Source organism: Strix aluco, chromosome 26 (genome assembly GCF_031877795.1).
Source record: "Strix aluco isolate bStrAlu1 chromosome 26, bStrAlu1.hap1, whole genome shotgun sequence".
Taxonomy (NCBI): Eukaryota; Metazoa; Chordata; class Aves; order Strigiformes; family Strigidae; genus Strix; species Strix aluco.
This window is the reverse complement of record NC_133956.1, coordinates 2,842,740-2,868,538: the sequence shown is the minus strand read 5'-3', so window position 1 is coordinate 2,868,538 and position 25,799 is coordinate 2,842,740. Positions and strand designations below refer to the sequence as shown.

Genomic DNA, 25,799 nt, shown 5'->3' with positions numbered 1-25,799 from the left:
GCGGCGGTGGGGCAGGGCAGTGACTGGACCCGCCGCCATTTACTCCAACAGCCGGAACATTTTGTCTCTCAAATACTCTCCTGCCTTTTGCTTTCCCCCCCGGCAGCGCCGCCGATAACTCCCTGCCAGCTCTGTTTACTGGAGCAAAGTCCACGCTGGTTCGCAGACGACGGCGTCTCCGCATCGACCGAACACAGCTCGTGCCCGCGGCCGGCCGGGCTCTGCCGGGCGCATCGGGGTCCGGCTGCTGACACCCGAGCCGGCCGTTGCCTGGTTATATCCACAAAACAGCCCCGCGCCGGGGCCGGGGTATCCTCTTACGGAGCAGAGAACAGCTGAGCCTCTTCAATCCCCACCCTGCCCTTGGCAGCTCATCAGATAAACCCCAGCCGGGGCTCGGCAGCGCCGCTGCCATCATCCCCTCCATCCCCTACAAGGGTTTGTTGGACCCAGCCCGCACGACCCGCAGGTTTCTCTCCTTGGCAGTTTCAGCTTTAGATATATATTTATACACACAACTTGTGTGAATTAACAGCATTCCTCTCCTATTGAGTCAAAAGTCTCGGCACATAGAGAGGCGCTTCATGGAAAAAAAGAGAGAAAAAAAAAAAAAAAGGTGGGTCGTGCTGAAAAAAGCAACAGGATCAAAAAAAAAAAAAAAGAAAAAAACCCACCTAAATCTCCCTTTTCCTTTTAAAGCTCTGTTTGCGGGAGATGGTCAAGCGCAGTTATTTTAAATCTGATTTCGGCAGCCCGGCGGCGAGCGAGGCATGGGCAAGGTGACGGCGTTGGTGACGCGGGGACGGGGTGGCATTGGGTGGTGTCACAAGCTGTGGTGCGCGTTGCTGGGCAATTTCGGGGTACGTGAGCTGGCAACTTCCTGAGCGGCGAGCGTCGACTTCCTGAGCCGTGGCGGCGGCGGGCAGGATCGGGCCCTGGCAGAGGTAGGCTCCCTTGGCTCAAATACCGCGAGGGACGGCCGGGCCGAGCCCCCGCTGGCCGTGCCACCACCCCAGCCTGTTGCACCCGTGCCAATGTGGCGATATAGCTAAAATATGTATTTCATATAAATATAAGTTAATAATATAACCACTGAATGGGTGGTTTAGGGTGCTGTGGGGTGGGGAGGATGGCGACGGGCACTGTGGGACAGCAGAGCTGCGGGGACTGTGCGTGAGCAGAGGTGGAAAACCACATCTGTGGGCAGCGAAGGCAGAAGTGAAGGCAGGAGTGAGGGCAGCAGTGAGGGCAGCGTCACTGCCGGGTGCCCGGGAGCGTGGCCACAGCCACCACGGGGCTTTGCAGTGCGAAAAAACATCTTTTCCATCCCCAAACCAGAGGGGAAAGGGGAGGCAGGGCCGGGGTTATGGGTGGGAGGGGAAGCGGAGGCTGCGTTCTGCCATTATGGGGCCAACCTGGGGCATCTAAAGAACTCTGAGATATCGGTACTTAATACATTACTATGCATTAATAAATACCGAGGGGGGTGCAGCACCACGCCACCAGCACCCTCGAGCACCCCGCTCCCTGCACAGGATGAGGCCGCGGCATTCAGCGGCCATGTGCTGCATCCTCCAGCGTTTCCCCTTTCAGCCGCCCGCATCAGAGGCGAACCCCACGCAGTCCCAGGGGACACCGCCCCAGCACCCCGCTGTCCCCATCCCGGCCCCCCATGTCCTGCCTGTGACCCTGGCAGGATGAGGTCCCCGCAGCTCCTGGGAAGGAGCCCCCCGAGCACCGTGGGAAGGGGCGGGTTTGAGGCTGCACAAAACCTCCACTTTAAATCATGGGTGGGAACAGCCGGAGCGGGATGGGGGGCTGCGGGGGAGGCTCCCCAGGGATGCGGGTTGGCTGCTGCCAGCCCCTGCGGCTGCCTCTGCCAGGGATGCAGGCGGCTTGGCCTTCCCCGCCCTCCTCCTCCACCTCCTCCTCCTCCTCCTCCTCCTCCCCGGGGCGGAGGGAGGCAGCCGCCCGCAGCTGGCACTGCAGGCGGTGGCCGGGTGAAGCGGCTGCTCCGGGGAATCTGATTTCCAGCCCTGTTTATTAATAACCCCCCCCCGCCCCATGCTAAGCCCATGTGCAGCGCAGAGCCGGAGGCGCTGGGTTCCAGGGGAGGAAGGTAAGAGCCCACCCAGGGGGGCGAGGAGAAGGGGCTGGTGTCTGCCGGGGGAGGGGGGTCCCATGGGTGTGGGATCCTTGGCGGGGGGGGGGGGGGGCATGGGGCAGGCGAGGGGGCTGCCAAAGCTTGGGGTGCAGGAATGGGCGGGGGGGATCAGCACCCGAGGAGCATCCCTGGACCTCCAGAAGTGTGGAGCGGGGGGGAACCGCCCCCTTCTGGGTACCCAGGAGTGCTGCCCAGCTGAGGGGCTCTGTGATGAGGGGGGGGTGGGTGAGAGCAAGCCCCTGAGCCCTACTACGAGGGTGGGACGGCTGTCCCCCCCCTCCTGCCCTGCCGATGTAAGGCAGAGCCAAGAACTTTGAAAAACAAGCACTGGCACTGGAGGAGGGCAAGGAAAAATGAAACGGGGCCTTTTCCCCACCTTTCCAGGCGCTGCCTCCTCTCCAGCCGACGGGCCGTTGAGTCCGAGGCTGTGATGTGTCATCGCTGCCGAAACTACCTTATTAGGAGAGAAAGTATCAGTGAAAATCAGTTCTTTCCTTAAAGCCGTTGCTGCGAGCCGGGGGCTGCCTGCGAGTGCCAGCCTGCGCTCATTCCTTGGGGGATGACTAGACATGAGCTCAGCGGCGTGGCCGGGAGGTGAGAGCATCCTCCCACCGAGCCCACCGGCTCCGGCTCCTGGAAGCGGCAGGAAAAACCCCGGCTCATCCCCGAGGGTTGTCCTCGCCATCCTCCCCCACATAGCACCCGGGCAAATGTGAGACGCGAGTATTTGGTGGTGGCAGCTGGAGGTACCGGGGCTGGGGATAACGACGGGATCGGATGACTCTGCAAAGCGGAGCTCGCCGGGCTCCTGCTGCAGGAGCTGCCGCTCGCTCGGGCACTCTACGTGTGGTGCTTTCCTCCATCTCAGCCATCTCGGAGCCTGCCTGCGCTTTAGCAGCACATTCCCTTGCCGTGAGGTTATGCCACATTGCTAAAATCCCGGCAAGTTTTACTGGGAGTGCCCACGCCAGTCACACCGGTGCCACTGGGGGAGACCGGCCACACCACGGTGGCAGTTCCTGTCAGCACCGGAGTAGCTCTTGGGTTTAGGGTCCGGGTTTGTATCCCTCGCTCTTTCTCTGTGGCAGGCAGTCACTTTAAGAGGGTTTTCTTCCCTTGTTTTGGCCCATGCCAAAGCCGACAGTTTGGGTCCAAGTTGTCATCAGAGCACAAGCGCAGCCCTGCCCAGTTTGCAGAGCCGGAGGGTGACACGGGGACAGTCACAGCAGCAGGGCCACAGCGAGAGCACCCCCAGCTCCGCCTGCTGCGGGGCACCCGCGTCTCGCAGGGCAGAGGGGAAGGGCTGAGACCGGTTACACTCATTGCTCTGGTTCACGTCTCCTCTCCTTTCCAGGGACCTGATGGCAGAGCCCGAGCCCCCTCCGGAGCTGCAGGTGGATGAAGCTGGAGCATCCTCAGCCCCGCAGGGAGCGGCTGCAGGCACTGCTCTGCACCCGGACCTTTCGCACAGCCCGTTAGACCCAGCGGAGGGTGTAGGGGTGACACCCCTGCACGGGGGCAGCCCAGACGCCTGCCGGGAGCTGCAGCCAGATGGCAGGGATGCTTCCTTGGAGCTAAACGTGCCAGAGCCTCAGCTGGACGAGGATGTGGCCGGGGCCGGGATCCCACTGGATGTGGACGTGGCAGGAATCCCGCTGGACGTGGATGAAGGTGGGACGGGGATCCCGCTGGATGAGGATGCAGATGGAGTAGAGATCCCGCTGGATGTGGATGGGGCAGGGATCCCGCTGGACGTGGATGCAGACGGAGTAGGGATCCCACTGTACATGGACACAGACGGGGCAGGGATCCCAGCGGATGCAGATGGGGCAGGAATCCCACTGGACATGGACGCGGAGGGGGCAGGCAGCCCCCTGGACGCGGATGACCCGGAGCATCAGTGCCTGACCCTCGAAGAGCTGGGTGACTACTTCCAAGAGTGCATCGAAGCCGTCGAGCAGCTGGAGAAAGAGAGAGACAGCCTGATCGCGGAGCTCGCCCAGCTCCGGGAGCCGGCGCTGCAGGAGATCCACCATGCCCACGAGGAGATCCAGGCAGCCTGCCGGCTGCTGGCCAAGGTGGAGCTGGAGAGGGACAACCTGAAGGATGAGATCCGGCAGATCAAGCAGAAGCTGTTCAAGGTGACAAAGGAGTGCGTGGCTTGCCAGTACCAGCTGGAGAGCCGGCGGCACGACCTCTCCCAGTATGCTGCTTACCAGGGCGAGCTGGAGACCCAGGCTGGGCAGCTCTCCAGCGAACTGTCCCGGCTGAAGGAGACCTGCGAGAAGGAGAAGGAGGTTTTGAGGCAACGCTTGGAGACTCCACCGTGTCGGCAGGATAACCTGTACCTGCAGGAGAGCCGCCGGCTCTCCATGGAGTTTGAGAGCTTCGTGGCAGAGAGCCGGCGAGGTTTGGAGGAGCACTACGAGCCCCAACTGCTGCGGCTGCTGGAGAGACGCGAGGCGGGGGCGAAGGCGCTGCAGGAGATGCAGGGCGAGATCCAGGGGATGAAGGAAGCCCTGCGGCCCTTGCAGGGGGAGGTCAGCCGGCTGCGGCTGCAGAACCGGAGCCTGGAGGAGCAGATTGTCCTCGTCAAGCAGAAGCGGGATGAAGAGGTTGGGCAGTACCGGGTACGTGCCCGGGCTGGGCACCCCTCGCACCCTCTTGTTTAGAGAGTGGGAGTTGTGCTTTGCAGCTGGTGAAATGTGAATGCTGAAGATCTTGCTCACAGGGCCAAGGGGTGTGAGGTGGATGAGGAGGGTAAAAGTTGAAGTCAGAAGCATCCCCTGCCCTGGCACAGCAGCCCCTGGGTGCAGGGCAAACCCGAGATTACAGGGATGTGGTAGCCAAGCGCTGCGTCTTCACCGAATGAGCTGCCAGAAGAAAGCTTTCTCCTGACTATATTCTCACTTGGTTTTGACCCACCCCTTGGAAATGGCCCCAGCAAGCAGGGATGAGGCAGAAGGGATGGGGGGTTTTCTTCCCAGAGTGGGCCCGCGGCAGAGCTGAGCGATGCTGCTGAGCACAGGCACCGCACGTTTCCTGCAGCTTGTGCTAGCATGGGGGCTCAGCTAAGGCGCTTGGAAAAGTCAGTTTTAACTAAAAGTGGCTTTTCTTTAAAAGCCCAGCCCTGCCGAGGCAGATCCTGCCCTTCCCACAGCCAGGAAGGGTCTCACCTCCTGTCCCTGCAGCCCAGGGGGGTTATTTCTGGCTGCACCAGGCATCCCCCACCGGCATCTTGTCCTGAGGGACAAGGCAATTCAATATCTACAAGAGCACATTTGGCAAAGAGGCTCCACAATTAATCTCCCCCATTTCAACACTCCCTGTTCTCGGCTCGTAATTGCTGCCTCCTCCCAGCCTGGCTCTGAGCAGCTTCTGGAAGCTGGCAGCCCCCTCCATCGCTTCTCCTCCCTGCTGAGCTGGGGACCGGGCCACCAGCGCCCGTGACACTGCTCATCTTGGATTTCAGGGTCTGCTCTCCCTTGGAGGACAGGACTTTGGGGCATCCCTGATGTGCCTCCACATTTTCTTTTTCCCAAAATCCTTGTTTATCTTCTCCTGACTCATATAGTTTATACAGTTCTGACAGCTTGTCAAAACACACACAAAGTAGTCTAGGGGACAAAGGCAACCAGCCAAGAGAAGCCTAAGGACCCAACGCATCACATCCCAGCCCAAGCTCCCACCTTTGTAATAAAACAAAGGTTTTTTTGCAGAGATTTTTTGAGATAGTGGCGAGCCAGCCATCAGCCTGGCTGTGCTTTGTCCAGACAGGCAGATCCCCCGTAAGATCGTGGGCACTGAGACAGCCAGCCTTCCTCCCCCAGCTAATCCACTCTTTGTCTTCTTACTCTCCAGGAGCAGGTTGAGGAGCTGGAAGACAGGCTGAAGGAGCTGAAGAACGGGGTCCAGCTCCAGCAGCGCAAGAATCAGGAACTGGAGGAGCTGAGGACCAGCCTTCACCAGGAGCTCTCCATCTACAAGTCCGTTTGTGTCTCGTCCCCATGGTGCGGAGGGGCTGGGGAGGGGCTGGGAGGAGGAGGAGGATAGTGGAAGAGGAAGGCTCCTGGTCCCTGGGCACATGGCTGGTGTGTGAGCAAGGGGTCTGGTGGGGCAGCACAGCGGGAGCTCCAGGACTTTTGCCACAAGTAGGGATTTGGTGGAAGATCCCGTACACAAGTAGCGGAGGTTGCTTTGCAAGAAGCAGGCGTAGCAACTTAAACCCCAGTGCCAGTTTCCTTAGGAGTGTGTGGAAAGTGAGGTTTAGGTTTGGGAAACACCATTGTGGATGCTCTCCAGTGAGTGAGAACTATCTTCTGCTTACCACTCTCTGCTGCTGGATTCACTCGGGTCTTCTTTATTACATGAGATTTTTTAAAGCTCCAGAGAACGTCGATAAGTTTGTGGACTTTTACTCACCGACCTTTGCATTAAGCATTACTCCAATCTCAGCTGTACACACTTTTAACCATTTTCTGTAGCTTCACTGTTACTTTAATATTCTTTTTTCCCCCCTTCTCCACTCAAACCTCCTCATGCAAGCACACCACAGGAGACTATGCCCTACCACAAATAAGTTTTCTTTTATCCAGGTGAGACTTTAGCTTGGTAAGCACAGGGGAAGAGACCTCCATTTCAGCCTGTCATGTCACCAGCCCTTCTAAGATTTATTAACAAGAAACCACATTTACAATTCCGACCAGATCCCAGCAACCCCCCCATCTTTGCTGCTTCGGGTCCTTCTAAATCACAGGTCTAAATCACAGACCAAGATTTAAGCCTGGGTGCAGCACCACAGTCTCTTAACTCCAGGCAATCTACAGCTTGCCCTCCCTGGAAGCGATAGCGTGCGAGGCTTCTCGTGTGTCAGGACACCTCATTGAGTTTCACGTTTGCACCGGGGACCTCAGAGTTAAGCGCAGCTCAGAGCTGCCGTCTCCCGTAGCTCACACCAAAAATGACATTCCCTCCTGTTAAAGCTAGTGTTTGCCAAGGGCTTGGAAGGGCTGGGCTAGGGCCGCACGCTCACAAGATCAGGTTCTGAGCCAGTTTGTTTCCTAATCACTTTTCTTCCATACTGTGAAAAGAATGTTTTTCAGAAATAGCATTGTCCCCCTTCCCCCTTTTCTCCAGCCAAAGTACTTACTGTAAATATTCAGTAATCTAAATTTACTTTCTACCCACACAGGAGCTGCTTAGAAATCTACGGCCACCTTTGCAAATCGGATGAGAAAGCAGAACAGGACTGTTAGGAACAATGGACTTTTCCTCACTGTAGCAACAATAAAGGACAGAGGCATCTGCCGGGGACGTCTCCTCCTGCTGCTTATCCTGCCCGAGGCGCAGCAGCTGCCTGAAGCCAGGAATACCAGACAATCCTTTGCCTGTGTGTATTTCTCAAGGTGCTGCTGTTAATCGTGTAGTGAAACTGCTTTTCCACAGAGGAGCAGAGAAAATCATACTTGCACTGAACCATGGACATATATGAAGAATAACAGATGTATGTTTTGCTGTGTTTGGAAAAAAATGTATCTCGTCTTGTTCCATAGGTGGATTGTATAAGCCTGCACAGAAAGTTGTTCTGGAAGCCAGGGTTAGGGGGGTTGATTTTTAAAGTTTACATGCAAGAGAAGCTTTATCCTTTTAACAGGATTTTCTTTTGTATTTCAAGGGTCTCTGCTGTATTGCAACATGCTTAAAGGTCCCTTCCAGCCTCAATGATTCTATGCTCCACCGTGGGCCACAGAAACTAGTTTGTGGATAATAGGTTTCCACTTTATATAAAGTCTCACACTGAAAATAAAGGTCGGAGTTGAAGGATCCTTTTAATTCTCAAAGCTGTGTCTCAAGGAGAAAATAACAAGCCTGTGTGTCAAACCAAGGTACTTGTATCAAACTATCCATGCTGCAGACTAACAACAACAAAAAAAAGAATAGTTCTGTGGCAAGGGCTCAAGGTAGACTTAAAATCTGGCACATTTCAGCGCACTGACTGCTCGGGGATACCAAGTACTCATTTCACAAAAAGCAGCAGAAACAAGAGGGGGAGAATCATCCACATGTTACGAACTAAGGAGTATCTATAACAGCACTGAGTCTCGTAGGACACACGGGTAGAGAATTCTTTTCTCTGCTTTCTGAAGAGTTTACTCTCAGTTTACTCTCCAGAAAGCAGTTAACGCAGAAGGAAAACATCAGCACAGAAATCAAAGTTACACGGCGTTTACGTAGAAAAAATTTATTCCATCTGAAGCACTTACACGCAATTAGTCATGAGGAGCATGGAGAGTAACAGGTTGCTGGTGGAACAGGACACCCTAGTGGAAGATGTGCAGGAACTAGTGGTCAAGGACTAACTCCTAAAAAAAGTAGTTCATCCACATTTAATTGCTTTACAGATACCAGCTACCAATGCTGTTTTGGGTTACCGGGCATGCCATCTGTGGTACATCAGTTGGTAAAAACATACACCTTTACAACTTGGTGGCCCCAAGTTTTAAAAACCATTTCACAGAAAGGAAAGAAATATATGTGAAAACACAGCTCAAGAAACACACAATAGAGCAAAATACATGGAAGGTGAACAATGCTCTGCAGGAATAGCTAACGAATCCAAACCGCTGTCGCCCAGCAAACGGGAGAAAAGGGAAAGGAAGGAAGGAATGAAAAACCCAGAATTACCAGTAGAGACCAAAAAATATAGGAAAAAATCCAATTTCAGTTCAAGTCAGAATCTGCAAGTCTGTTCTGTATCTGCAGAGGCAGAAAAAACCACAAGGTACAGATTAACTAAAGGAATCCCAAGACTTCTGAGTTGTACTGAAGAGGACAAGACCTTCCACACTCCATTTCTGAACTGCCAGTGGATTAACACTTGTATCATCTCCACTGGCTCAAGCACACTCTGGCAGCTCTACCGATTTAACTTTTGTTTAAATTAGGCAAAAGCCCACAGCTGTAGCAAGCTAAAGAAAAAAACAAACCCAAACGTAAGTTTGCTCTGCGTGATGAAGGCAGCTAAAATGGGACAGCCAGCCCTACACCGAGAGGTTGCTGTAGGAAATCTGGGTGAGGAGCTACAGCACGGTACCATCTGAGCTGGGCTAAGCCCTTTCCTTAGGGAGTACTCACTGTCTGGGTTTAAAAGCCTGTTGATGGTATCTACAGAAGGATGGCTGAACACAAAGTCTACGTGTGTCTCAAAACCAGTGTTAAGTCAATATCAGGGTTGAGAGGGAAGAGAAGGAAAAAGACTAAAAACAGGAAAAGGTTGTCATCTAGGATCCTTGACCTTCCGGATCCACACTTCCCTCAGGGTCTTCATCATTATAGATGTTCTCCGCCTGCAAGAGAGAGGTGGAGGAACTGAAGAAGCATTTACCACCACACTGAGCAGGATTTCACCTGCTAGAACACTTCAGAAAGTTCTGGCAGTTTTTTATCTGCAGATATGTATCACCCATCCCTGATCCCTCAAGGCCATTTAACATGGAAGAAGCAATGCAAACGACCTTTTTCCTAACAGCCAGGTCTCCAAAACATTTCTGAAGTACCCTGTAAGTTACTGCAGCTTATGGAAACCTGCCTTGTTAGAGACCACCGCAAGACTTACTTTAATTAACAGACTATTTTGCATACATTTAGCAGAGCCTCTACCTTGCAGCACCTTTCAAAAGAACTACATAGAAGGCTGCTAAGAACAAAGCCCCTGTGAACCAATTTATACGTAAACAAAAATGAGGAGTATGGTCTTGTCAAAGGTTATTCAAACAATACAAGAATGTTTTCCAAAACCTTCAACAGCTGGTAATTTAGGGCCAGCAAACTTTTCCTATTCACCACCACCCCTCTCCATTCTCAGGAGGACATTTATATCGTTTGCAAAGATTTCATTCTTTAAGACAATAACTATCAGAAACTTCAATTTCATCTTTGGTTCTCAGACACGTTGTTTTCATTCAAACATAGAAGGGAAAAATTTGCTTCTACACCAGTACTTTCTTTTTTTTAAAATCATGAGAAACACAAACCAGCTTCTGAGTATTTGTAAGCCATTGTTTGGAGCAAACCTAAAGTGGATTTCATTATCCCTTTGAGATTTAAGCAGTGCTACAAAGTAATTCTGAGAGCTGTAAATAAAACCAGGAATGCTGAAATCCAGGCAGTTCAACACCATCTCTCATCTGCCACGTCCTGCACCTTCCCAAACAACTTACCATTTGCCAGACTTGCATGATATTATCTTCTGATACAGAACAAATTACCCAGGGTTCATTGGGATTCCAGGAGAAATCAGATATCTTTGCAGTATGACCACCATGAATAAACTAGTATTGGGGAAACAAAAAGGGGAATGTTTTCAAATCTACATCACAGAGATGAATAATTAGTCAAAATAATCAATGAGACTCAAAAGACTTACCAACAGTTCTGGGGGACCATCCTCAGCATCTTCAGGGGATTGTTCTTCTCCAATTTTACTGTAAAAAGAAAAGGGAGGAAAAGTGAAAAGGTGGGAGGTTGGTTTGTTTGGGTTTTTTAAAGTGTGATGCAATTCATCAACAATATTTTGTCAGGACAACGTGACTAATTTAGGATTTACCTCAAGTCCCAAACATTTAGCCTGCGGTCAGTGCCACTGGAGGCCAATATAGTTTCATTATGGGGAGACCACTGAACCTACAGACAAGGAATTCAGAAAGGAAGTTATTTTTAAGCAGCTGTAACGTGACATTCACAACAAACATTTTGTATCATGAAAGCTCTGAGAATTCAAATTGGTATTTACTTAAAATATGAATATGCCCAATAATAACATTCTAACAGGGGAGGTGGGTCTGTGAACGTTCATACACTAACGAGGCATCTGAGCACCAAAAAGGTACCACGTGTAACCCTTCCTCTAACAAAGAGCATGTGTTACGAAGTGCAAACAGCTCTCAAGGATATTAGCTGCTCCTTATCTTAATAAGGATTGCACAAATATAAACTACGGATTCTGTAAATAGTAGGTACAGTTTACACATGGAAAGAAATCACTGTAATTAAGTTTCTCTGTCTGAAAGCTCACATTTACTACTCCTGCTGGAGATAAATCTCTCCAAAACATACCACTTAATAGGATCACAGGATTAGAAAAGAACGCATAATTCTGCACACTAACCTGACGTTTCAAGATTCCATGTGTAATTTTATTTAGAGGTAACTACAGTCTTAACTCGTAATCCTTCTACAAAAAATCTCTACCTATTTTTCTTCTAAGGCATGAGTTGGAAATATTGTATCTGATAAGCACATGCTACCTATGACGTTAACATTCTATATTTACGCCACCAAAATTAGCAATTGTTCGTTGTTACAGGCTGCTCCAGTGATCCCCTCTAGCGGGTACTGGCTAAAGCCTCCCTACAGGACCAAGCTGAGATGATAAAAACACTGCAGCCATTTCATTGTGCCTCCCTGCTTCAATCTGCTGCATGAATAATTTACATTTACTCTGTACTGCTAGCATTTCACCCTCCTGTTGTGGCTAAAGCGCTCGACCGTTTCCTTGTTACGTTCTGCCCTTGGCTTTCTGGACATTCTTATCTGAATTGGAGCTCTACCCCACACAGAGTGCTATACAGCTCCACAACAATAAGCCAGAAAATTATAAGCAGATGAGAGAAAAGAATATACGAGTTTTTAAGTGCAAGTACATTTAATAAAAATGTAGAGTGGAAAAGAATGTATTTTTTCCAAACAGCTAAGTAGAACTAAGTCTATGCGCATAAAAGATAAGGACGTTTTGTTATACCTGAAATATTTCATCTTTATGTGATTCGAAGGAGTGCAACTTCAGTTTTAAGTTCCTCAAGTCCCATAGAGCAACAGTCTAGGAGAAAAAAAAAAAACAAAAACATTTTTTGTTGAAGTAACAAATATATACATCTGCATTTAAACATCAGAAACTAAACAATTATGTTCCAAGTTCAAGGTAGACATACCTTGTCAGCTGATCCTGTAGCCAGGATAAACTCACTATAGGGGTTGAAAGAGAGGCAGTTGACTTCAGCTGTGTGAGCATCCACTGAATGACTAGGTTTGGAGGTGTTGTTTGACCGAGTATCCCAACTGTAAGGGGAAAACATGGACTTGAAACAAAGGTTTATATCCCATTTTACTGAGGGACTAAGGAGCAGATGGGAAAGCAAGAGGGACAGAAGCACCTCGTTTCTGAAGACACTGCCCCACTTACATCATGAGCTTCTGATCATCAGCAACAGATCCAAAAAGAGATTCATGGAGCAGATGCCAAGATACATCTTCCACTACTGCTGTATGCCCTGTGAAGATGGTCTTTGCATCCACCACTTTGCCTTCTTTTGGTACAGCACTAATATCCCACAAGCAAATGGTCTTCAAAAAAATAAAAATTTTTTAAAATTGCATCTTTAGACAGACACCCGCTTTACCTCCCCCCACCTCCTCCCTCTCAAAAAAAAAAAAAAAAAAAAAAAAAGGATTTTTGACCTTTGCCAAGGGACACAAAGTACAGATTGTACCCAGCTATATTTAAAGTACTCACATGATCATCAGAAGCACTAAGCAAATGCCCACTCAGGTTTGGGTTCCATGACAGCCCATAACCTTCCTTCTGGTGCCCACGAAGACGCAGATCAGGGTTACACTCTCCAGAAGGGTCTGTAAAGAGGCAGCGTAAGAACTCCAGTGCCTAGTACCATTTCCAGCACATCCTGGAAAACCTGCCATTATGTTTTACCGTGCTTTACTAAACTGCTTTGACATTTTCAACAGGACCCCTCTCTATCTTTTTGAGCATTTTCCCCAACTGAAGAATCACCTCATTAAAACAGAATGCACTGAGACAACACAGAGCAGTTTGTCATCTCAGCTTAGTAAAACAACACTGCAGATTTTTCTGAGCTGCCTTTTTTTTTTTGGCTGGATGGCCTAGCAGTGGTCCATTCTAAATCAGTGCTACAGTACCTGCTGAAGAGTCAAAGCAGCTCAATAGCCACCCCCATGCTTTGGCATGAGGCACCTGGTCTGGCTGGCTGGAGGAATCATCTCAGTTACTGTTCAAAAAAACCTCTTCCTAAACACTCTGCTAGTGTAATATTTTTTTTTCTCTCATCATCTCCAACTGTACTTTGGAAGTGAGAAAGGCACTTCTGATCCCCCCACTAGTGGCAGAACTAGTCACTCGATCTTGACTGTTAACATCCTTACAGGACAACAGCTCAGCTCCCAGCAAATACTAGAGTTTCCAAAAAGCCACCTTCCACCACCCCAAATACCAACACATACACTGACATGACAAAACATGCAGTAAAACAGCACAAGAAAAAACCCCTATGCCTTTCTTTCTATTGATACATATGTTTAAGCTTCATCTAAAATAACCTTCTACACTAAATACCTACTTTCCCCTAAAATCACATATGATATGCAACCCACAAAGCTTTTTAACCTTTTTTCCACTACATCAACCTTTTCTTAAGGAAGGGCTGGCTGATCTCTGAGGCACAGACATGACAAAGAAGCAGACACCTGGTTTAGAAGGGTGCTTGGTGTAATCAAAGACAAGGACATCACTGGATGGAGTCTTCGTAGCGATGATACATGGGTTCTGTGGCATGTAACGTGCTCTGTTCACTTCTCCCTCGTGATTTATCTTGATTTCAATTTCAATTTTTCCACTAACTGACCCAAAGCCTCCAAACTCTGGAATAATAATAGTAAGCCAGATTCAGACCAAGACACAAAGATCCAGACTCAATGACTGGTACTGCCAAGCACTTCTTTTGAAAGATAGTCACAAGAACAACTGTAACTGAAAGAATCCAGTTTTCAAATGGCATGTTGTTTTAAACATCTGTATTTGTAACATCAAAACATCAGGGCTTTGGCTAAGGTAAAGACCATTTCTTCCAAAAAATTTTTCACTATTTCAAATTCAACAACACAAGCGCCAAACTTATCATATCTAAAACTCTTATCTGCAATGAAGACGTGTTGTACATTTGAAACAGTTGTGCTGTAACTGCACTTTCAAATATAACAAAAATCAGCATTGCAGAATAGACAAAGTTCTGGTGAAAACAAATGGCTGCACCGCGTTTAAGATACAGGACTGTAATATAACTTGCTAAAGTTACCTTACCTTTGTAAGTAAAGTCAGAGTAACCCAGTATTTCACAAAATTGCACAGCACCACTCTGTCAAAAAGAGGGTTTTTCTGTGTTTTTGAATTGGAGTAGTAGATTTTTGAGAAATGTTAGAATAGAATCAAAGTATTTATTAGGCAACGGTGTGTTCATGAATAACTCTGAGAAGCCCAAAGATCAAAATACTAATTGCACAATGCAGGCTTCCGGCAAAAAGAGTAAACACTGGATCATTAAGGACTTTTACCAGGTAGAAAGATTGATTGAACCAAGTAAAAATGAGAAATGTCTAACTTGCAGCAATGCTGACAGCCAACTAAGATTACAGCAAGCATCGAATCCAAGACTGATGTACTGAACAAAACACAATAATCTTTTTATCCAAGAGGGGCTGGCACAACTATCAGGCAGCACAATTCAGACAAGAGAAGAACATTTGAAATGTTATACTCCTCTGAAATATTCTTTTACATGGATGACTTTCTCACTGGAAGAGTTTATGTAAGGCAAAAGTGATAATAAAAATACCAATTCCATGACATTCAGTGTCAACTCCTGATGAGAAATAGGGAGGGGTGAGGTTCACCCCCCACCTACATACTTTTGCAACAAGCCTGCCAGCTTCTTTTTTCATTATATTATTAAGACATTACATACAATTCAAAAAACATGGCATTTGTCTATTAAGGGCATCACTTAGAAACAAATTGATTAATTTAGAAGTAATATCTGAACTTTGCTGCCTGAAGTTTAAGGAAAGACAAATATTCTTTTGAGAAGGGAAGTTAAAAACGGTTAGAACTCCCCCGATCCACAATTTTGGTCCCTTACCTCCTTTCTCACTATCATAGTGTGAAGCATCAAATTGTGCATCATCATTAGGCAACTGCACGCTAGCTATCACAAGATGATTTTGTTCATCTGAAGTATGGGTCCCCAAGACTAATCGGTGAATACTGAAATCTTTGCCTTCAGGCCTGCAAGGGAAGAGTTACATGAGAAATAAAAGGGGTTTACACAAATACTGAGCTGACTACAACATTTTTTGATGTCAGCTTCTAACACTAATAACACTCTTTAAAGTTATCGTTGTTCTCCTGCTCCAACAGCAAACTTGCTTCCTCCAGAGGAAATCTCTTATCACTACTTAAGATCTCAACCTAAAATTCTCACAGCACAACACTCTGACAGACCACCATTCCTGTGCCTTCCTTTAAGAGACCTTAGCAGCTCCTCCCATGTACAACAACTCTGAGGGACATGAACACTTGCTGCACGCAGAACATTGTTATGGAAGCTTAGGACAAAATGGTGGCTATACAGAAATTCTATCTAGTTCTTTTTTTGAGTAGTTTTTTGCTTACTAAAGGGGAGAGGGAAGCTGGAAGAAGAAAAACATGGAAATCAAGTGTGTGAAAATATCTTCTCAGTAATAGAAGGCATTTTCCCAAATTAAAAATGTCTGTACTGACTATCTCTCTAGTGTTCATAGTCCTCAACTTGCTGTTGGCAAGGGAAGGGTACAAAAAGTGATTTAAGACAGAAAGGAATCACATACTGCCTTATTTTAACAAAAAGTGATCCTGGATTTACTATTTATTCTGCTTTTAGAAAAAGAGCAAAAGGATCAGTTTACCTTGTTACATCAGGAAGCCACTGAGCAGTCAAGCTTGGCCATTCCAGAGCATGGGTCATTACCAAATCATATAAGAAGGGAGTATTCTTTTTCCATATTTTATATTCTTCATTGATCACACGTTCTTCCACTGCATCATCAAAGGCTGCTAAAGGTTTTTTAAAAAAATGCATACGATTAGCCTTTATGAATATATTTACAACATAGGCACAACACTGAGTGGGCAATTGAATAGAGCCAACTCCATCACACCCTGGTTTGCTGTTGTGACTACTCTGTTGGAGCAGTTGCTAGATGACTAAAAATCCTCTGTTGCACATGCTAATCCTTGTTTCTGGATGTAAGGCTGGGCGTTAGAATTAACTATGTCACATTTCATCATCTCAACAGAAGCAGCACAATAGAATTCTGAAGACTGGTGTCAGAGGATACTGTGGAGGCAAAACCCAGAATTATAAAGATGTTTAAATGCGGGAGATCCAGCAACTGCTGTTAGAGCGGTCTAGGTGCAGCCTTGAACTACCAGTTCCCAAAATCCAGTTTTCCAAGGCTCCTTCTGTTGCCTCGTTCCTCTCAGTGACTTTCTCATCCCATCTGCTACCAGCCTCCGCTACAGCAAGCGAAGAGCGCAGCGAGACCTCTGGGAGCACACCCACGGAACATGGCAGTGTGGCCGGTGACATCTCTTTGTCTGCAGCAGGCAGGCAGCTGCCCACACCCCTCCCAGGGCACGGCGCTGCTGCGGCCTCCCCACTTACCCCAGCCCACCGCAAAATACAAACTCCCTCCTCCGGGTACAAACGGATCAGAAGGCGGAGGGTGAAGGGGAGCGAGGGGACACCCGGCCTGAGGCAGGGCCGTCGCCGCCTCAACGCGTCGGGCCCCAGGCCTCCCCCGCGCGGCCCGGGGGCGAGGGGAGGCGGCGCGGCGGGCCCTGCCCGTGGGGACCGACGGGCCCCGCCCCCGAGCGGAGCCGCCCCCGCTCCCCTCACACCGGCGGCCGTTAGCGGCGCTGGGAAGGGGGGGGGGCGGGTTGGTGCACCCCGCGCCTCACGGAGCCCTGAGCGGAGGGAGGCCGCGCGGCGGGGCCTACACCGCGCCACGAGCCCTACCTTCCTTGTCCGCCATGGCGGGGCGGGGGGAGCGGCGCGGCTGCGGGGCGCAAGGCGGGGCGGGCTAGGCGAGGCGGGCGGGCGGCCGGCTCCTCCGCTCCCTGCTCGGACCCCTCCGGCCGCGGCTCTATTGTTTCCTGCCCCCGCTGCGTGCCGCTCCGGCGCCGCGCACCCCTTCGCGCGCCAACGCCGGCCAATCGCCGCGCGCCGCCGGGCAGCGGCCGCCAATCGCCGAGGGGCAGGGGGCGGGGACACGGGGCAGGCGAGCGCGCTCCGGTGGTCACGTGGGAGGGCGGCCGGGAAGAAGGCGGCGCGGGGGGGGGGGGGGGCGCTGCTGAAGCTCCCCTGGGAGCCGCCATTTTCCGGAGGGGAAGGGGAGGGCGGCGCGCGCCCCTCGCTCGGTCTTAAAGCGGCAGCGCCCCGCGCTGAGGGGCGGCTCTGAGGCGGCTGGGGGCGGCTCTGGGTGAGGCCCCGGTTGGGGAGCGGGAAGGCTTGTGGCCGCGGTTTCCTCCGGTCGTCGCAGCCGTGGGCAGAGCGTGTCGGGAGCGGAGCGGACCGGATCGGTGCGTGTGTGGGGCCGAGGCCTGGGCCTCCCGGCCCTCCCTCCTCACAGGGCTGCCCAGAAACCTTGGGAGTATCCTCAACTTGCCTTTGGGTTATTAGTTGTCTGTCATCACTAATAGCTTCCCTTTTTCCCTAATTCAGTGCTGTCTGTAGTAGTGGTTTAAAATCATCGTGACCGGTTCTGATCGGCCTGCTGTGGGTAACCCGGGGTGATCAGTCCCGGGTCTGACCATCCACAGTCGGAGCTGAACAGGTTTAAAATCAAACTGTGCGTTCATTTGGGTTTATTCCTGAAGAGGAGCACTGGCTTCTCAATTTCAGACTTCTCTTTGCAACGTAGATGCTCACCTGAAAATATAAACTGTAAATCCTGGGTAGTCTTGTTTCTAAACCTCACTCCTGTTTAAAAATCATCTTGATGATGTTACGTGCTAGCTATAAATCTATCGTTTGCATTATTTGGGGAAGTCTTGGGCTCAGCTATGGATAAATCTTAGGCACAAAAAAAAATAAAGAGAATTGCTACTATATCTGGAAATCTGGGCAGGTCTTATCTGAGGAAAATTAATTAGCCGGAAGTTAATCAGGTTCTCCAGTTTGTGTTGGATTTACAAATGAAAGTTGCAAGAAACAGCAACTACTGAAGTCTGGTGTGAGGATTAGACTTTTAAATGGGGATTTGATACAGTTCATTGGTTGGGTTTTTTTAATTAAATAACCAAAATTATTAATTTTTTAATTAAAAAAATTCTGCAAGGAAAGGAATGCAGGAAAAACCCTGCATTTATGTGACAGTCCTATTTCCCATGCACATGCTTCTAGGTTTTGACAGCTTAAATACTGTCCCTGTCCTAAAGGGAAGTCCTAAAAGACTTGTAGGGGTTTGAAGGCAATGCATACTTCAGCTTGCTGTGTAATGTAGCTGTAAAATTCAGTAGAAGTTACCTGAAACGTGAAAGTTTAATTTGCTTTACCGCTATTTTTGTTATTTTTCATTGTTACTGTATTTTATTATTTGAGGATGAATGAAATGCTTGATGTTGTACAGAGCAAGGAGAAGAAACATGTTCTTCCCCAAAAAGGCCAAAGTCTGTGCTTTGGGTGAGGATTGACTTCACGGGCTGAACATAACTCGTAGCAGTGCGTGAGTCAAGGGGTGTGGGATTGAACTCTGAACTTCCCCTGTCTCCCAGTGACGGTTTTGATAGCAAACAACTTAAATAACATGCACTTAGTGTCCTATTTTGACTACTTGAGGCTGTGTACAAGTGTTACCAAACTGTTACCAAGTGAAAAACTGAACTGAGCGGCAATTCTCCCCTTTTCTAGGGCAGCATCGGAGGGGAAGGCTGGCAGGGTGGATTGCTGGCGGAGCTCAGCCATGTTTCCTACCACCAGGAAGTGAGTGAGTGTTGCTCAAGCCCGGCAGCTATGGCAGCTGACGAGAGGGACTACAACCTGACGGAGGAGCAGAAGGCGATCAAAGCCAAATACCCACCGCTCAATAAGAAATACGAATGTGAGTAGTTTTAACGTTCTGCTGCAGCGTCTGTGTGACTGCAGCCGTGAGGGGGAGGGAGGGCAGGAAGAGAGCAGGATATGCTTTTTAGGCGCATGTGGGGTTTCTTAATGTGCTGGTATCGTATGTGTTTAGACTGTAGGATGTGTCTGTAGTTGAATTAATAGAGACAAGATGTCTACAGTTTTCTTTGTCACAGATGAATGCCTTTCTTGCTATGGGTGCTAAAGAAATCATGATAGAAATAAATTAGTTAAGTCTCACCTGGAAAACTTTCCCCTTTCGAGCTATTTCTTAACAAGGCAGTACATTTTTCTCTCTCTTACATAGGGAGAGACATTCAAGAGTGTATTGGTCTTCTGTGTGGTTTTTTTTCTCCTACATGCACTACTAAAAGATGATTATCTCTCCCTTTCCCCACCCCTGGAATGTCTTCTAAGAACATGTCAAGCAAGTGGGTGGCAGCCCAAGGGCTAGCTTAAGGCGCTCACAGGAGACCATTCCGTGTGTCTGTTTTCTATTTCAGCCGTGTCTGTTTGTAGGGACAGTGTCTATTACTCTCTTCGAATATATATATTTTTAGGATGCGTTCAGATCTTTATTTGATAGCAGTGCAGAAATATGGTGACATATTACAATAGTCACGCTGTTTCCATAACTGGAAGAGGTTTTATTCTTCTTTTACATCCACTGGAATTTGTTTGCTTTAGAGACTGTTGTTGAGAATCCATTAATAGTGTGTGAAGGATCTAAACAGCATCAGAACAATCTTTCAGTCAGAGCAATCATGGTGTGGCATTTATTTTACATCCCAAGTTAGCTCTGTTTCTGCCAACCTGGTATAATTTTGCATTTCTCTCGTTCCTCTGAATGAATAAATGATGTTCATGTAAAACTTGATACACGCTTGGGATGTTAATCCTACCTTATTAGTGAAGATTGCCTTCTATTTTGTATTACATACTTTTTTTTTTAATTCTCCTTTTTGCATAATGGGTATTTTTGGGTGTGGACAGGTATATTTCTTCACTGAGCTGGAAATATTTGCCAATCTCATCCTCGACATGAATGGTTTTCAGCCCTGCAGACTTCAGCAAAAATTCTTTACTCCTGGCTGAAGTGTCTTTTTATTGCAGTTAACTTGTAGAAGCCTGTTGTGTTACAACAGCCATACCTTACACACAGTACTGTACATGTAAGGCACTGACATAATTACATTAAACACTGGTTTTCCACTTGGCAGAAATAATCCAAGATTCCACCTGTGCTAACTTTTTCTAATATACTAGAAAATAGATTATCACTGTTTCACATCTGAAAATGAATGCAAAAGTTCTTGTTATAACAACAATATCTGATTTCCTTTTTTTTAATCCAGATTTTAAAAATATGTTTGGTGATGTCATGTCTTTTCTTTTTCCTTCCTTCTCAGATTTGGATCACACAGCAGATGTGCAGTAAGTATGGGCAGCTGGGATTTCTCAGTATGACAGATTGATTATTTCTTACACTGCTATAAATCTGGAGTAACTGTCAAAGACTCGTTGCAGATGTACACCTTATGGAACTATGAAATGTCACACACTGGGATTTTTTGATGGTCTACTTTGTTTCTGCTCTTGGGAGAGCATAGAACCACATGTTTGGTTTCTTTTCTAATGTAATATTCCTATCGTGCTTCTGATTAAACCTCTGTTATTTGGAAATATGTTTTGAAATCTCCTTTTAATCTCTTTCCCCTTAAACCAATTTTTTTCTGTAGTCCATTTTTTATAGACATCAGTTAGCCATATTAGGAAAGAACTTTCTTGTTGTCTGGTAAAACATTTAATTTCCATATTCTCCCAAGAAACTCTTCTCACAAACCTCAAGAATGAAAATCTCTCTGATCTGCCCAAATGCGTAGGTATAGAAGAGCAAGACTTTTTGTTCATTCACTTCCTCTGCATTGATTCTCGTGTTCTGATTGCTCACCTGCATAATATTTTGGGATTTTTTTTTTTTTTTTCTGTTATGGTCTGGTGAATTATCTCATGTCTTTTTAGGCTACATGCCTGGGGAGACACTTTGGAAGAAGCATTTGAGCAGTGCGTTATGGCCATGTTTGGCTACATGACTGATACAGAGACCGTGGAACCTGTGGATACAGTAGAGGTAGAGGCAGAAGGTAAAGCTGCGTTGAGTTTTTATATTGAAACTGTATGAACCCTGAGGGAGAAGGGTACCAAAATTCTGAATCTTTACACATAGTGTTGCAGTTAATTAAAATCTAATTCATATCACTAATCTGAATCTTCGAATAGTGCAGAAGCTGTACATCTGACGTATTCTTAAAAACATTTGGGTGTTCTTGCTGAGACAATCAACTGACTATCTTCTCTGCTTCAACCATGCAGGACACGACATGTTGTCTCTTCTCTTCCACTTCTTGGATGAGTGGCTGTATAAATTCAGTGCTAATGAGTTCTTTATACCCAGGGTAAGTGTTCTGTTTTGATCTTTCTCCATTTGTAGGTCGAGGCTCTTCTCTGACAAAACCAGCTCTGAATGCAATGTTACTTAGGAAAAAAAAGGGGCAGAACAAATCACTTAAGCACTACACATGGAGAATTGAAAATACCAGGGCAGAAAGACTTGAGAAACAAATTGTTAAGCTTTGTTACCATAAACCAATTATTAGCTGCTATTATATGGTAGGGGAGCTCTGCTGCCTTCTGTTCCAAGTAGCAGGGTATCTCTTTCAGGATGCTCAGATTCTCTGGTTTTAGATTCCATCTAAACAGTCGAATATAACTCTTGTAAATGGGATTTACTGAGAATTTCTGCCTGAAGATAGAAGATGTTACTGACATATTTCTCCTCTTGCTTTCTCTGCAGGAGGTGAAAGTGCTTCACATCGACCGAATGCAATTCAAAATAAGATCAATTGGGTGAGCTTAAATGATCAACTGAGTAATGAATATCTTCACTGAAAATGCACATACTGCCTTCAGAGCAATCACTCTGAAATACTGTGATGTGCTGGAGTTCACTGATGCTTTCTATAAAGTGGATTGTGGACTTCTTATTTTCTTCCTTTGAGGCTTTAAATGAAAATCTCACTGTGCTATGCTCATCAATGAAACTTATTATCATATTTGGCAAATATTACCAAAATTCTAACCGCCTCTCTTCTTTTTGACTCTAAAGGTGGGGAGAAGAGTTCTCTTTACCCAAACACCCTCAGGTATGCAGTGGTTCATCTGTACATCTTTCACATTTTAGGGGTAGGATGGGCAGGTGTGGTGTCTTTAATAAAGTTCTCAAGAGATCCAAGTATAAACATGTCTGGTATCACAGATACTAAAGATCTCACTTTCTGCTTTTTTTTGGTGAATGCATTCCTGAAACTGTTGACCTGAACATCTGATGCTTCCTCAGCACTAGCAAAACTCAACAGTTGGCTTCCTTTTTGTGGTGCTGATAACTCAGTAAACCAATCTATATTCAGAATGTGTACGTGGGTTTGGGTTTCACACTATTACCACAGCTTTTTGCTTAGTCAGTTTTTGCTGCTTTTTTTTTTTTCCACTAAAGGATTGCTAGAAGCAAATCCTTATCTCCCCACCAGCTCTTTAGCTGTGTCAGTATTAGCATAGCAAATGTTGATGTTCTGTCAGAGGTAAGAGGAGGAATTTGTAGTATTCAAGAGGCAATAAAATAAGGGAAGAATCACTTATTCACTACTTGGCCTGGCCAAGTCCTTGCCATTTATGCCACCTTTCTTATTCATCAGAACAAATACAGTTACAGCTTTTTGGGGAGAAAAACTATTCAACTGGATAGCATTTGTAGAAGGTGATAAGTACTGTGTAACTAATGCAGCTTTTTGGGGATAGCATTTGTAGAAGGTGGTAAGTGCTGTGTATTACCATAAACTGCTACAAGGGATGTAATTTAGAGAATCCATGCTTTTGTGTCTTTTCTGTCTAGGGCACGGAGGTCAAAGCCATAACTTACTCAGCAATGCAGATCTGTGAAGAGGAAAAGCCAGAAGTCTTTGTCATCATTGATATTTAAAGCAAGAAAAGTGTGGTCAAGTGGATACTTGTCATTGGCCGGCAAAAGTCCCTTGAAAACCGTAATCCCTGTGGAAGTAACTAAGGAATTGGCCAGTTCAAGTCATAAATTGAAGGGAATAATTGTGGGGAATGTCAGCCTCTGTTTTGACTTGAGGATAGTGAGACAGAGAAATACCTGCCAGGAGAAAAAGAACTAGCTGTTGAGGAGAAAGGGTTGTAGGGGGTTGAAAGTCTCTTAGGAATGCTGGGAGTCAGCTGTTAAGGGTGATACATGTGTTAGGTGCTGTATAAACTAAATAGATAAATCAGTGGAGCTGCTAGCTAAAATACTATCTTTTTGTAGGGTGGCAGGAGATAATGGTAATCTACATGATTTCATTTGGAGATTTAAGTGTTCTAATTTTGAAGTGACATCCCTCCTCTGTCTTATATAAAGGGTCCAAAATATCTGCAGCAGGTTGCATTTAATGTAGAAAAAATTCTGACTGTTCAACAGACACCTAAGAAAGTATAACAATTAAAAAAACAACCACCACACCTTCTAGACTACTTTTAAAGGGAAAAAAAAAAAAAGTCATGCCAGCAGGTGGTGCTGAATTGCTGTAAATAAATCTCCACATGCAATCCTACAGCATGGAACCATGTAGATAGCAGCTATTACACTCTCAAATCAGGCAGCTTTGCTGCTGTGGTGGAAGGGGACGCAGCAGACTCTGCAGGCCCAACTGCATCTTGCGAAAGCTAATTCTCTTCTAGAAAAAGCAGATGATTTGAATCAGTTTCCCTATCTTCTATTAGAAAGGACAATACAGACAATCCTTTCATGTCAAAGGATCATGGACTTCACTGAATCAAATTAATCAGAAGTAATCAAAAGTGTGCTTTATTTTAAATCACAGGACAGCAAATGTGCGTTATGTGCCGTGTGAGAGGAGCACTGTAAGGGATGGTCAGCGCTGGCCTAACCTCCTTTTTTTATTGTAAATGCTACAAGTGCCTCACAACCAGAGGTAGATTCTCATCTTTATTTTATTGTAAAGTCGTCTTAAACAGATCTGGTTTTATTTCCATGTTGTAAAGACCGAGGGATAAAATCCCTCTTAGAGAAGGCTTCAATGCTGAAATAAAACTTGGACTGAAAGAATTAATGGATTTGTGTGTGAGTAATTTTGGCCAGTGGAATTTTAACACCAACGAATTACATTTGTGCTTTGTTCTCTGCTAAGGTGAGCGGATTTTTTTGTAAATAAGAATGATGATAAGCCTATTTGATAGTATAAAAACAAGTACGATTTTCACACGCTGGGGTTTCTGCCATCCTCAGGAGCAGCCCCAGGGCTCCAGCATGTGCCCGCTATGGTGACAGGCCAGACACAGCAAGTGCTGCTGAGGAAGAGCGGGCGGCTGCTGCTCCTCCAAAGGAACGGCCCCGGGCCCGCCCCGGCACGGCGAAGCGCCCGGACCCGGCGGGAGGTGAGCGCCGGGGCGGGCGGGCGGCGGCGGGGCGGGCGGGCGGCCCCTCAGCCAGGCAGAGCGCGCGCCTACCGCCCCTCAGCTGCGGCTTTGACAGCTCATTGGCTGGCTGGGTCAGGTGATGGGATTAGCCAATCAGGCGTCGAGTTGAGGAGGCTTTGTTCTCTCCACAGAACCCGGGGAGGCAGCGGGCGCCGCTGGGGAGGCGGGAGGAGAGAAATTCATGTAGTTAAATTCTAACTTTGTAGAAGTGCCGAGATGTTCTGTGTCAGTCACAGGCTGTAGTAACACAGTAAAGTGCTCTGCTTTTAGAAATACTGACAGGAACTTGCTAGAAAAACATTTGGAGTTAACTAAGTGTTAGTAATCTTTTTTTTTTTCAATATTTATTAAGTACTTACTCTAAAACATGCCTTAAATTCGCCTGGTTCCATTTTCACGGCTGTGTGAGCGACAGGTTTCAGCTAGCAGTAAGTAAGTCCTGTTTTCCCAGTGCCTTACGGGAGCCTTGTGGCTGGCTGTAGTCTCTCACTGAGCTGGGGCCTACTGAGACAATTAACTACCTGAAAGCGGTTAATTAAAAAACATGCTTGAACTGGAAACCCTTCTTGTCTTGGTGTTGGTTGAGCAAGTTCCGTAGTGAGTTCGTGTGCATCTCTGTGGGATCAGGTTGATGTGAGAGTGGATTCAAAGGAGACGGGGCTCACAGTTATACTTGACTTGTAGAGGCATTTGCCAAAGGATTCTATTGATGGAAGAAGTTTGGATGAGTTTATGGGTAGAGTAGTGAAGTACTTGGAAAAGATGTGCATTGGTGGTTACTAAATGTACAAATCCCAAATTAAGAAAATGCCCTAAACTGAAAATGGCTGGAGCTTGGGAGAGCATTAGGGAATTACTAAACAGGCTTGCCTTGTTCTCACTTTTCCCTAGGTATCTGTAATGGCAACTATTGGAGACAGGGAGAACCTTGATGTGAATCAATATGGCTGTTCTCAAATTCTCTACAGGGAATTTTTGCTTGCTTGGCAGTAACCTCAGGCTACAGATTCTGCTAACAGGAAAGGAAACACAGCATAAAATGAGACATGAGACCA

At 47.2% G+C, this 25,799-nt stretch overlaps 3 protein-coding genes across 7 annotated transcripts; 2 read left to right on the top strand and 1 right to left on the bottom strand.

Annotated features, from left to right (window-relative positions):
• The first annotated feature begins 368 nt into the window (after nt 1-368).
• SYNC (syncoilin, intermediate filament protein) lies at nt 369-7,989 on the top strand. Of its 2 annotated transcripts, none has more exons than XM_074807353.1 (4): nt 369-944; nt 3,519-4,794; nt 6,026-6,150; nt 7,356-7,989. In XM_074807353.1, the coding sequence occupies exons 2-4, from the start codon at nt 3,526-3,528 to the stop codon at nt 7,417-7,419; spliced, it is 1,458 nt and encodes a 485-aa protein (XP_074663454.1). In that variant the 5' UTR covers nt 369-944; nt 3,519-3,525; the 3' UTR covers nt 7,420-7,989. The 2 variants fall into 2 exon arrangements, with proteins under 2 accessions (XP_074663454.1, XP_074663452.1); XM_074807351.1 differs by lacking the exon at nt 369-944 and adding an exon at nt 2,001-2,119.
• A 400-nt stretch (nt 7,990-8,389) lies between these two features.
• RBBP4 (RB binding protein 4, chromatin remodeling factor) lies at nt 8,390-17,283 on the bottom strand. Of its 2 annotated transcripts, none has more exons than XM_074807357.1 (12): nt 17,086-17,283; nt 15,974-16,121; nt 15,169-15,314; nt 13,721-13,894; nt 12,735-12,850; nt 12,405-12,565; nt 12,154-12,280; nt 11,964-12,041; nt 10,770-10,846; nt 10,590-10,647; nt 10,384-10,494; nt 8,390-9,510 (listed from the first exon to the last, which is right to left on the bottom strand). In XM_074807357.1, the coding sequence occupies exons 1-12, from the start codon at nt 17,099-17,101 to the stop codon at nt 9,445-9,447; spliced, it is 1,278 nt and encodes a 425-aa protein (XP_074663458.1). In that variant the 5' UTR covers nt 17,102-17,283; the 3' UTR covers nt 8,390-9,444. The 2 variants fall into 2 exon arrangements, with proteins under 2 accessions (XP_074663458.1, XP_074663459.1); XM_074807358.1 differs by having other exon boundaries at nt 15,974-16,118; nt 17,086-17,266.
• Nucleotides 17,284-17,439: 156 nt separating this feature from the next.
• On the top strand, nt 17,440-24,373 carry ZBTB8OS (zinc finger and BTB domain containing 8 opposite strand). 3 transcript variants are annotated; one of them, XM_074807360.1, is made up of 8 exons: nt 17,440-17,548; nt 18,979-19,168; nt 20,601-20,625; nt 21,214-21,335; nt 21,565-21,647; nt 22,046-22,098; nt 22,358-22,394; nt 23,141-24,373. In XM_074807360.1, the coding sequence occupies exons 2-8, from the start codon at nt 19,081-19,083 to the stop codon at nt 23,225-23,227; spliced, it is 495 nt and encodes a 164-aa protein (XP_074663461.1). In that variant the 5' UTR covers nt 17,440-17,548; nt 18,979-19,080; the 3' UTR covers nt 23,228-24,373. The 3 variants fall into 3 exon arrangements, with proteins under 3 accessions (XP_074663461.1, XP_074663460.1, XP_074663463.1); XM_074807359.1 differs by having other exon boundaries at nt 17,446-17,648; XM_074807362.1 differs by lacking the exon at nt 17,440-17,548 and adding an exon at nt 18,773-18,793.
• The last annotated feature ends 1,426 nt before the right edge of the window (nt 24,374-25,799 follow it).